At 41.7% G+C, this 12,313-nt stretch overlaps 1 protein-coding gene across 1 annotated transcript in view; it reads left to right on the top strand.

The window, feature by feature from the left end:
- Window positions 1–12,313, top strand: part of FBLN5 (fibulin 5) — a 46,796-nt gene that overhangs the window by 5,375 nt on the left and 29,108 nt on the right. Inside the window, exon 4 of the mRNA XM_054635545.2 lies at window positions 1,049–1,291. Coding sequence (XP_054491520.2) covers window positions 1,049–1,291 — 243 coding nt within the window. The remainder of the gene's footprint in view (window positions 1–1,048; window positions 1,292–12,313) is intronic.

Raw genomic sequence — 12,313 nt, 5'->3', positions numbered from 1 at the left:
GGCTACTCAAACAACAATGATGCATTTTGATAGGAGCTCAGTGTAGCTGCCAAAGGATGAGGGCTGTTCACCCTCCTTCTCTTACTCCTTCAAACTCAGGATTTATTGTCTTTTGTTGCCCATCTCCACCTGCAGGCTTAAATAAAGCCTTCCATTCTCAGAAACTGAAACTCCAAGTAAAATGAGCTGAGGTACTGTAAGGAAATCTGCACTTTGCCCAGCAGCATCTTTTTGTCAATGGCATTCAGTCTCCAGGGCAGCATCTTCTACATGCCATAAAGCCACCCAAACAGAAAAGGAAAAACCTGCAGCAGACTGTTTGTCCTCCCATAGCCTACTATTTCTATGGCCAAGAACCAGGGGAATGCTCAATTTGGCTAAACCAGTTATATCTTTCTAAATTTAATTCAGCCACAATCTCAGTCAAAGCAAGAAAGAGGCCTGAACTGTGTCCCCAGATCTGAGCATCCCTAACTCAGGGGGAGGGAACTCAAGACTTCCAAAGCAGGATCCAAATTTCACAGCTGGGCAGACCAAACCATCGGTTTCTGAAATCCTGATCTGCATGTTGTGGTTTGGACAGACCCTCCAGCAGGAACAGGCAGTAGCATGCTGCAGCCATGTGTAAATCAGTGTTTAAACCAAACTTCTATGGAATAGCAAAGCAGGCCTTGTCCTCTCCCTCTATCAGTATGAGTACTCTAGAGTACTCATACTATTAGAGAATGGAAGGATAATATATATCATATTATATCCTCTAATACTCATAGTATTAGAGGATGTAGTACTCATAGTATTAAAGTATATAGTATGAGTACTCTAGAGTAGTTTTACTACTCTAATAGTATGAGTAGATCACAGGATATGTTGAATATAAGAGGTGTTTTCTGTTTTAGTGCAATCTAACTTCAAAGTGAGGCTCCTCAAGGAAGGGTTAGCCATTTGATGGAGAATATAATTTTTTTTTTTGTAATGTTATGCAAAAAACATATGAACTATTTTTTGACCGGTCCCATTAACTCTTTAAACCTTTTCAATTTCATTGCAGATATTGATGAATGTCGGACCATTCCCGAGGCCTGCAGAGGAGACATGGTGTGTGTGAACCAGAACGGGGGCTATCTGTGCGTGCCCCGCACAAACCCCGTGTACCGCTCGCCCTACCTGAGCCCCTACTCCAATGTGTACCCACCACCCCCAGCCCCTGGCCCCGTGCCCAACTACCCCACTGCCACCCGGCCCCTCATCTGCCGCTTCGGCTTCCAGCTGGATGAGAACAACCAGTGTGCTGGTAAGCACTACAAATCCTTCTTCTAGATATCCATTCGTGTTAAAGCTTGTCTGACATTGCAGAAACAATTGTCCTGCAGTTAATGCAGCAGTCAAGCCCAGTATTTTGAAGTCAAATTTCTTTAAGGATACAAGCTGTATGTTTCATATCACTATTCCATGCAAACTAAGATGTTGCCATCTCATTTCAAAAGTTCCATACCTTCTTGGTGATTTCTCAAGTGCAGCTCTTCACAGCACAACCAACAAACTCCATCTCTCTCCTCACCCAACTAACCCACTCTTTTGTAGCACTCTTCTTCTTATTGGACACAGCTGTGGCCTATTAAGGTCAGGCCTGTTCCTAATCTTTGGTGATTAGTACAGCTGCAACTCCTCAGGTGTGAGACTACCTTCTGCACTATCTTTATTTTCTTACGTTCTATCCCTCCACACTAAGATATGACTCAGTCTATTATTTAAGCAGGAAAGCCATTTTCATTAATGAAGAAATGTTTTTATGAGATAAGCAGCCATCTGATGGCAGCTGATTTGTCAGTGCATCAAAAGAATGCCTTTTATGCTGATGATTCTGTCCATGAGAGAGAAGGTGGCCCTTCATTTGAAGTGTTAGGTGGAGCCTGGGGAAACTTCATTCATCTCTTGGCTGTATGTGAGCTGGTCTTTGACAAGAAAAAAAAAAGCCTAAACCATGAAGCCATGAGCTTTCAACAGAGAATTTTGCCTCTCTTTAGACTGAAGAACAGCACTTACTTCAAAACTGCTGCAGAAAAAACAAGACCTAAAACTGACTTGTCTTTTGGACTTATTCTGCCCTATTGTCTGAAATTTCTGGCAGGACTTGGTTGCAGATGATGCATTTTCTTTGTTTTCCTACTAAGGAGACCACAAGAGCTTCACAGGAGCTTTGAAAGCCTAGAGTTAAATTCAGCTAACATTTGGGACACATTTTTTGTATTTGAATCATTGTCCTTTCCAAGGTGGGAAAAACGTATTTTCTAACCAGCACTCACAGTAATACCGACTGGAAAATTAAAAAAAAAAAAAAAAAAAAAAAAAAAAAAAAAAAAAAAAAACACACACAAAGAAAAGGAAAATCATAAAACCTGGGGTTTTTTGAAGAGTTCTTAAATCTTGGGATCACTGAAGAGTTTGATGTAAAAATAAGCATTTTTGCTATCTGATTCTTTGAAAACAGCCTCTAGTCCATTTCATCTTAGCAAATTGATCAACCTGTTATTTTATTTACTGATTTGTAGATTTCCAGGAGTGTTTTCATTTTGCTCACTTTGCTTTAGATGATTCAGGACATGGGGTAGTTAGTAGAAAAGAAGTGCTGAAATGAAAGTGGAAATGAAACCTCTGAATGATACTGTCTGGTCTGCTCCATGCAAACCAGAATAATCAAAACAGGGAGATTTAGGGAACTTTTAAAGTGAACTTTCCAACCTCCAAAGGGCACATATGTTCCTATTTATGCTGGCAGAAATGGGAGAACTTATACTTTTTTCAGTCAGGCTGATCACTTCAGTCATTTTTACTTTCAAATATTTGGGATTTAATTGTAAAGAAAGTTTGGTGATGAGAGACATTAATGAGAATGCATGGGAAAGGACAGGCTGCCATTTGAGCACCACAGCAAGCTGGGAGCAGTTTTTGTAAGTCTACATCAGATTTGAATTTAGGTAGATGATGTGACAAAGGAAGTAAAACAGAACTAAAAGAAAATGAGACCTGTCAGGGGTCTCTGCTGGGTTAGATTTCATTTTTTATTTCGTGAAATTCTCTGGAAATATTCACTATCTTGATGCAGTACTTATTGTTGTATCTGAGTGAGTTTTGTATCTGTGTGCCCCAGGATGGAAAGTGTGGTCACCAAAGGGAGTGATTTGGTCCAGGTCTCACTGTGGTGATGGTAGAGAAAGCCTGATCCCCTGCTTCCAAGATTCCTGGAGCAGTTAACAAGGTTATGTGTAATGCCTTGCTTGAAGTCCTTGGAGGCAAGACATCAGGGAACCTTAACAGGGTCCTCAGGAGCAACCAAAATTTTACCAGGTCATTCAAGAAAGTCTGACCCACAGGATCATGGCATCCATAAGCCAATTATAAGCATCACTCATGTTAATGGTATTTCAGTTGCTCTGTGCCTACCTCCTTGTCCATATTCAGCATGTTCTTAGGATACAAAGCACTCCAAGGCCTAATTGTGTGGTGGAATGGTTGAAAAGAATGAACTAGAAGTAATTTTGCCCAGTAGCTGGGCCACTAGGTAACAGGTTTGTTATGTTGGTGTTCAGACACCACCCTCTAGCACCTTCTTTCCAAATAAAATTAGTCAAAGGTATTTCCATTAGAGATAATGAGATTTTCTGCTATTGACTGCAGGGGAACCAGAGCTATTCTCATGCCAATGTGTCTCAGCAATCTGCAGATTTTAACAGAGTACACATTTTTGTCTGGTCAGATATGGAGTTACAGATCAGAGTCACATATTCTACTGCTAGGACAACAGAAAACTTTACTTTCACTTTGAATGTCAGTCAAAACAGCTTATTAAATACAGGAGCATTTTCTGGGAGACTGGGAGATTTACAGCCTCATCTTTGAAGCATTGAGGTTGTTCAAGAGACTTCCAAAGTGAAACAGGACAAAAATTTGATCTGAAAGTTGTGTGAGTTTTAACAAGCTCTTTCTATTTTTTTTTTTTTCCAACCACTCCACAAAATGTAGGGAGGCTGCAAGAAGGTTGCTCTGTTCCAGTCTGGCACCTGGCCTGCCTGCCAAGGCCCCACATTCCTTGGCTCTCAAGGGAATGTGCACCCCTGGCTGTTCACATAACATTCCCCCTCGTGGGGCTGATATGTTTCCATGCGGCAAAAAAAGAGATATTATCCATTCTTCTCCCTTTCAAGATTTTTGGCCTCATCTTTTCTAGCCTGGATGGTCACAGACAGTGGTTAAGTGTCCAAAATCCTTCCCTATCCTGGTCACCATTCAGTCTTGCCAAGATTCTTTCATCTCTAGATCTTGTCCTTTATGAAAACAAAACTTTTGCTGGTTCAAGTGCCTCTCAAAGACACCTGTCCATGATAGCTTTGCCATCCAGTGTCTTCTGTGTTCTGCAGAAGTACCTGTAGCCATTTGTGGTAGCAGACAGAGAAATGTTTTAATGATAATTACTTCTTAAGTCTTCTGTGGGTTTGATTCCTAATACATGGTATTTTTTACCCCTGGAGTTGCTGAGTGCTTTATATTTTGTGTATGTAAGTGGTCTGTGTTTTCAACAGCACAGAGTTTTTGTAAATCATTCCAAAGCAGGTTGGGAATGATTTATAACCACAATTAATGTTGGAATAAAAAATCACATACAGAAAAAAGCAAAGAACATCTAGTGCAAGAGCACTGTTTGAACTGTTTGTCTTCTAACATTACTTCTCTATAAATACAGAATGGGTTAGTCATAATAATGACTTTTTGCACAAGGAACTTAGTCTAGTAACTGTTGGCTCCAGATTACTGGAGTGAGGGCCTGTGTTCTTGCTTTATACATTCGTAAGCTGAGAGCTCTTTCCAGTTTCCTTTCACTCCACCTTGCTGTTTCCTGATTTACAATGATCTTCAAAACATGCCTCAAACACAGATCCTTCTGGGCATTGTGGAAAGAACTGTACTGGGTGGGCTCTTATTATTGCTTTCTCTCCAATTAATGCAAACTCACAATGTGAGGAGATGATGGGGTTGGAGAGGGTTGAATAGAGAGTTCAGAGAAAGCACACCTCAAAGATAGAGAGGCAAATGCTAGGAAAAGTATGAGCATAAGGTCAGATGAGTATGACCTAGATACACAGAGAAGGGAGGAGGGCAGAGGAGGTAATTAAAAAAAAAAAAAAACAACAAAACATAATTGTTATTTTTAAAGTGAAAGGTTAAAGGAAGAAGGAAATGGAAGGATGCTGTCTTCAAGTGCAAGAGAGAATTGTTTTTCATGCCCCATTTGTGCAGTAGTCATTGCTTCAGCTTTCCTTGTTTCTCAGAGATTGGCAGGACCTCCTACAGTCCCCACCTATGGGTCCCCAGTCCTACATTTGTGGAGTGAAACTCCTTCCTTCAAAAGATTACCTTTGCACAGATGGGTTTTAGATCATTATCTTTATATTGCAAGCATACCTAAACCCCACATCCAAGCCTGCAGTTGTACTGCCCTGCCTTGTCCCAACCTCATTAAGAGCAGCCTATGTCTAGATGAGTTTTCAAGCAAAATGAAGGAACCAGATGTTCCTGTGTGGGGAAAGGGGAGGGAAATTGAGAGACAGAGAACTGAAAGGAGGTGCCCAGGCCTTGCATCAGGCTCATGGCTGTGCTGGGATAGAGCCCAGAGTTCCTTATCCAATGGCTTAGCCATCAAGCCAGACTGCCTCCTCCTAATGACTTTCCTAGTGACCTCTCAGTGCATATAGAAACATGAGGAAGAAAAGTAGGGAAACGCAGCAAGGAGATTATGCCTTACAAGGGTTTGTATAAAGTAAATTACAATGGAATCCACTCCCGCCTTTTCCTTTTTTAACCCTATTTGGGTCAGCTCTGTGCCTTTCCCTTTTCCTCTTGGTCTGTGAGACAATCTCTTTTGCTGCTCCAGAGGGCCAGTTCCTGAAGCTTATGCATGATCACTGTTAGGGAATGACTGCCATCCTGTCCAAATTAACCAGAAAAAGAAGGAAAGATTACATGAGAACAGATTCTGTGAGAGGCTTAGCTCAGACTTCTGAAAGTATAGGCAATTGTTGACAGTTCCTAATTAAATTAAGGGCCATGATGTGTAGCTTTTACTTGTAGTATGGTTTTCTGATGGGCTTTGTAGGAGGAAATGTGAATTGAGACCTCATGCTGCCATAGCAATGCAAAAGTTTCCTCTCAAGAATCTCAAGAGTTTATAGCTGGTGGCTAAGGCTTGGGTTGGAGGAGTTTGTGTTCAGTTCCTGGCTTTGCCATAAAGCATGCCATTCCTGGAGTCACCACCCCTGGAAGTGTTCAAGAAACACCTGGATATGGCACTCAGTGCTGTGGTCTATGGGACAACATAGTCAAAGGTTGGATTCAATGGTCTCAGAGATCCTTTCCCGCCCAAATGATTCTGTGATTTTGTACTGGATATTTTGGGGCTAAAGTGAAATAATATTCATTTTCAGGATGATACCAAGATTAATTTCATGAGGGGATGATAGGTGTGGAAGTGACTTCCAGGGAAGTATCATGTAAAGATAGATAGACAAGAGAAAAAGGTCCAGTTTGATAATTCTACAGCAGTGAGCTCAAGGTGAGACATGTGACACTCAGTTACTTCCCCAGTTGTCCTGGTTCCAGCCAGGACAGGGTTCACTTTTTGCAGTAGCCAGTGGGGGCATGGCCAGGGCCCAGAGGTTATTCTCTACCCTCTCATGTCATTGCTGGGGGCAGGCAAAGGGACTGTGTCTTCCAGGAAGAGGGGATTCCTTCCAGCTGAGAAAATTCATCTAGGGTTGCTTATTGTCCAGGCTGTAATGAGCTTTTTTGCATGTGAATCACTCTCTTCTGTACACTTTTGTCATTAATATTGTTGCTGTTATTATTCATTTTCTTATCTCATTGCTGTTTCTGGTGTATTGTTCTTATCTCAACATGTGATGCCTTTTGTGCCTCCAGTAGGAAGGGGGAGGGAGAGCAGCTTGTAGTTTTTTTAGTGGCAGTACTAAATTGGAAAGTACCATCCCTAAGCCACAACAGCAGTGCACTAACCTGGCTGGAATTCAGTGGCCACTTTTGCCTATGTTTCTGCATAGATCAGGGAAGAGGCGAAGTCCAAGCCCTTTACGTGTATCTCCAATTTGCTTCAAGGAATATCTGAGCTAAAAAAGCTTTCAGCAGCCACTTGATCCTGGAGTTTTTCAATCACCTTCTACTTATGCTGTATTTGTTTAATGTTTTAGAACAACTCAAGATGGTTTTCCCTTGATTATTTAATGTAATGAGACTAGACAAGCTAGGTAAAATAAACATGTGGAAAATACAAACGATATACATTAAGGTTCAAGACCATATGTCAGGAGAGTAATGAAAGAAGGATCATTCACATCCTGGAGTACAGATAAACTTCACATAATCCTGTCCCATTGGATAAACCCACATTATACAGCTCCAGACAAACATAACTATAAATCTTTTAGATCCAGCTTCTGTGCTTCTGATCTGATGGCCTGATCTATTCACAATCCCAACAATCTTCATGGAGGTAATTATGAGTTAAGTATAAAATAATCACAGGTTAAAAGGTACATCTGAAAGCAGTCAGAGCTCCTTCCTCCCTCAGGAAACCATTGCACCAGCACAGAGAATGGGCAGGGACTGAGGAAAGGCAAGACTCATCCAGCCACTACAGAAGGGTCCATCAGTAGAGTCATTCCTACAGAAATATTACCATCAGTAAAAGTATCCTGTTCAGCTTACCATGGGAAATGAGGGTCAAAATGCTGTTTTTCACTGAAGTAAATCCATTTGTAGTAGAGAAGTCAGCTTGATAGAAATAGCTGCTGTACATATCGATCTGTAGCATGGTAAACTGAACCTTCTGTGGCTTGGCTTGCTCCTGCTTTCATTCCTCCCTAAGTGCAGTGAGGGAGGAACACAGTCTGGTGGTTAAAGCACAGGCAAGTGCTCCATTTATTCATGAAACTTCTACTACTAACAAAGGAATGAGTAGAATGGAACCAAGAAATATAACATGCAAGCCAATAATGCTGGCATGTTATTAAGCAAATGGGCATTCTTCACTGGAATGAAAGCTAGCAGGCTCCTGAGTATCCAAAAGGTAACATTAGGAGCAGGCCCATCATTCTGCATGTCAGTGCCCTTCAAGCACCACTCACTGACTGTATTTATGTGTGATGATGTGAAAAGTGAAAACAGAATAAATACAACTACAGTATAGCCACAACTGAACTTGAATGAACTACAGTCATACTCGGTAGGTAGCTGGACAACAGCTGGGGACAAAATCACTTAGACCCATGATTACAGTCCCTATTGGCTTTGGTGAAGCTCTTAAAGCAGAAGTTCTTGTAGTGAATTTATTAGGTTTAAGTTAAGCTGTCTTGAACCTAACCTTAAGTATCTACGGTCAGGCAGTCAGGTACCATATTTTTCTCCTGCTAAAATATTGATACCACAATAAGGATTTCCTAGATTTTGTGGCATTCCTTGACATTTCAAGCTCAAGATAGACAGGTGGTCAGATCATCATCTTATGAGTAAAAATTAGTAGTGTTTGAATTTGGTTTCAACTTTACCTTGAGCTAAACTGATTCTGTCTGTTGAAGTGTGCATCTGCTATTTGGGAGTGATTGAAAGTTTTCTAGTTTCTGTTTTACTGAGCTGTGAGCCAGGAGGGAAGCACAGTGGCATACTGAGGGAACAGCTGAATGAGAGCAGGTCATGTTATAACATAATGGGTTTGTGTGCAGAGAAGGGGCATAAGCACAGAAGGGACAGTGTCCTTGTCTTGTTAGATGTGCAGGCTACAGTCCAGACACAGGAAGGCTGAAATTTTTCTAGACTGTGACCTCTCTATCTCATGATGTGTTTCAATTTTCCCTCTTTCTTGGAACTGTATGATACTTTGGAATACAAAGTGGCAAGAACCCAGGAATCTCATCTCTCTTGAGATATGTAGACTACAGAAGGAAAGGGTATGTAAGGAGAAGAAGTTCAACAGATACTCTGGTTAATGGCCTCCGTTATGCTTGGTCTCTGAAATGGGGGTTATTGCTCACTGGGCTCTGAGCCAAGCAATACACAGACTTCAGTTGTCACCCAGAGTGGGCTGGCAGGAGGTTCCATCTGACTCAACTCAGAGGAGCAGTAATCATGCCCAGCCTGCCATATCCTCTGGCATGTGCTGCCAGGGCAGGGCAGCACCCCTGCCATTAATCTCAGAGTGATTCCTTACACTCCCTGCCAGCACTGGTTTGATACGTGGGCCTTTGTTGCCGCCTTGCCTTTATTATGTCTTACTTCCAGGGATTTCAGCAGTGCCAAATCAGTTAAGGCCACTATGTACAGATTAGCTCTGTCTGCCCTGGGGTAGGTTTCATGAGCTTTCCTTTATGGAATAGCTGTCATGCAAGACAGTCCCACCAACTAGGCCATTCAGGGCTTAAAAGAAAATCAAGTCACTTAACAGTGCTGGGAAACTGATGGGTATCATGAGTATCCTGCCCCAGTCTGTCAGCTCTTTGGCATGTTTTTCTCTCATTTTCCTATGAGTGATACTTTCTCTACCTTCCTGTGGCATAATGTGCAGAGTTCAGTATGTGATAGTCTCTCCTCACATGGAAGGCTGATTTATTCCAGTGCCCTTCATAGCACCAGCACCCTACTCGGGCATATGTCAATTTTTTGCATATATTTGCATCACCCACAATTCCTAGAGATGGCAGTGTTCTCAATGACTTAAAAGTCACTGTTTTTCTTGGCCTCTCCCTTACATGTTTTGGGTCAGTCTTGTTTCTTTTCATTTGGTTCCAGCCTGAAATTGGCCATGGTTATATGTCACAATATAGATGTTAAGCCAAAATATATAGAAAATATGAATTCTCTTCTTTGCCAGTATAAATCAGCCAAATGGACCATATGTTTTGCCAGACTCTATAGAAAGTGATAATGTGCTGGCACTGTTCCTTTGTCCTGTCCTTAAAACACCAGACCCATGACAGAGCTGCCACACAGAAATAGAAGAGCTGCCTGGAGTAAGATGTTGCATGGGGTTTAACATGCTCTGACCCTTTAATCTGCCAGTTCTCTGCCTTCCCGTTTTACTACTTCAATGACATGAGAGAATTTTTCAAAGAAAATAAAGCTGCTAGAAGATAAATGTGAGTTACAACCAGCCCAGTTCAGGGCAGTTTTTTAACCGTTCTGCCACTTTTCTGGGATGTTCTGCCCCTTGGGGATGACAAGAAGTGCTGAAATCCATCTTCATTTTTAACACCAGCAAAACCTTCTCTTCTTTCAACTGTAGATCACGGTTGCAGGTGCTCTGTGGTATAAGAGCACACTGCAGTGTGAGGAGAAGGATGGTGCAGAGGATAGGCAGCATTTTAGGTGTCAGGAGAGCTGAAATGCAGGCCCAGGTCCCCAAAGCTTGGTTAAATCCCCTGCTCTCACTGACCTGCATCCTCCATGGGAGTTTAGTGTAGAAATGCCCACTGGTGTGGTCTGCAGCCTTTGTCAGGGGCTGACAGTACAGCCTCAGACCTCTTCACTCAATATTGCTTCCAGAACTCACTACTTCTCTGAGGAATCTCAACATCCAAGCAATCATCTGGAAACCCTTGATGGGTCTGGGTTTTCAGGAAGAGACCTATAGCACTTACTGAAGGTTGGGGTGAGAACAGTGTCTTCTCTTGGGCATCTGCAAGTTTGAACATACAAACTCATAAGTCCATCTGGAAAATTATCTTGGTTTTCCTATGCATTAGCTCTATGTCAGTAACATGCTACTACAGTGAGAATAAATCTGTTTGTATTAATGAAGCATTCAGATACTGAAAATAAAAGTGCTTCAGCTAAACAGGGAGAGTCTAGGAGGAAAGGGAGAGGAATGCACCATAAACTTGCAGGGTCTGAAAGAATCCACAATCTACTGCTTGGTCTGAGACTGTGTTGTTAGTTTTGGGTTTCCTTTTGGTTTTTTTCCATAAAATAATTTTAACATCTGCTTTTTTATAACATTTTGAGCTTGGTTTTATTTTCTTTTTTTTTTTTAAGTAAAATTCTTGTTTTCCATTCAGCCCCCTAGGTAAATGAAGCATTAACTTGTGAGTCAGTAAATTGCTGGTTGGATTAAAGGCATTAATTGGCTTTGTGGTACAACCAACATATCTGTAGGTAACACTGAATGGGAAGATTGTATAAACAGTAATTCACAGAAGTCTAGGAAAGCTACAATTGTGATCAGGAAATTAAGTGGCTGGAACCCAGCAGTAGGTGAAAAGATAACCTAACACAGGGTCATCTGGAGGAAGATGATCAAGAGAAGTCAGTGATATCAAAAGCAGTGTAGCACTAGGCAGTTTCTGACAGTGTTACTAAGACTTCTCATTCCAGAACAGAGAGCAAATAGTACTTCAGAATGTTCTGTTGAGAATGGCTCCAACCTACTGCCATTAGGTGTAGGTACTTTACTACCAGAAAAATGTAGACAAGTTTATGGAAATCTCAGTATAGAGCAGCAGCAAGCTGGGGCCATTACTGAGGCTGACTTTGATTGAACTATTAAAGTGTATTACAAAACTTAGGGTAAGATGACAGTAATTGGAACTGTAAATGACAGAAGTAGAAGTTTGTATGGTGGGTGGCACAAAAGAATGATTATTGCTGAATAGGGTAAAATTTGCTGAAAGGAAGGAAAATTACTTTTAGACTGAACATAATAAAGCCCTTTATGGCACTGCAGTGTATCAGGTTATACAAGAACACAGTAGGTATTTTGTAGTGGAGGAATTGTACAAAATGTAACAGTAGAATCATTTAAAAGCTGCCTGGAACAATTTTTAGCAAGAAAGAGTCTCACTCAAGTTGGAGGTGCAATAAATACTGTCAGGTCTGGTTTGCTGTACTTTTGAGTCCTTTGATATATTGCCAGCTTCCAGTGTGCACAGAGGCACAAAAAAAGTTCCAGTATGTTTTATCTAACTCTGCAGAGAAAAGCTCATAGCATGGGTAAGAGCCTCCACCCATGAAACAACATTTCTGTCACTGTGGCTGAGCAAGGCAGAGCTGCGAGAGCCTGCACGGGTAGCCTGACATCCCCTTTCCAAGGAGGAATCTTGGAGCAGTGCACAGTCTGTTTGCCAGACTGCCACTCCTTAATCCTGCAGCAGGAACCAGGCCAGGGAGAGGAGATGTGATCTGAAAGCCATAGCATGCTGCTAATTTCCTGCTATTGCAAACCCTGTGGGGAATCCCAAACCCGGCATAGGCTGGAGCAGCC

This window comes from Agelaius phoeniceus, chromosome 6 (assembly GCF_051311805.1).
Source record: "Agelaius phoeniceus isolate bAgePho1 chromosome 6, bAgePho1.hap1, whole genome shotgun sequence".
Lineage (NCBI taxonomy): Eukaryota > Metazoa > Chordata > Aves > Passeriformes > Icteridae > Agelaius > Agelaius phoeniceus.
The sequence above is the reverse complement of the archived record's forward strand: the minus strand, read 5'-3'. Positions and strand labels throughout refer to the sequence as shown.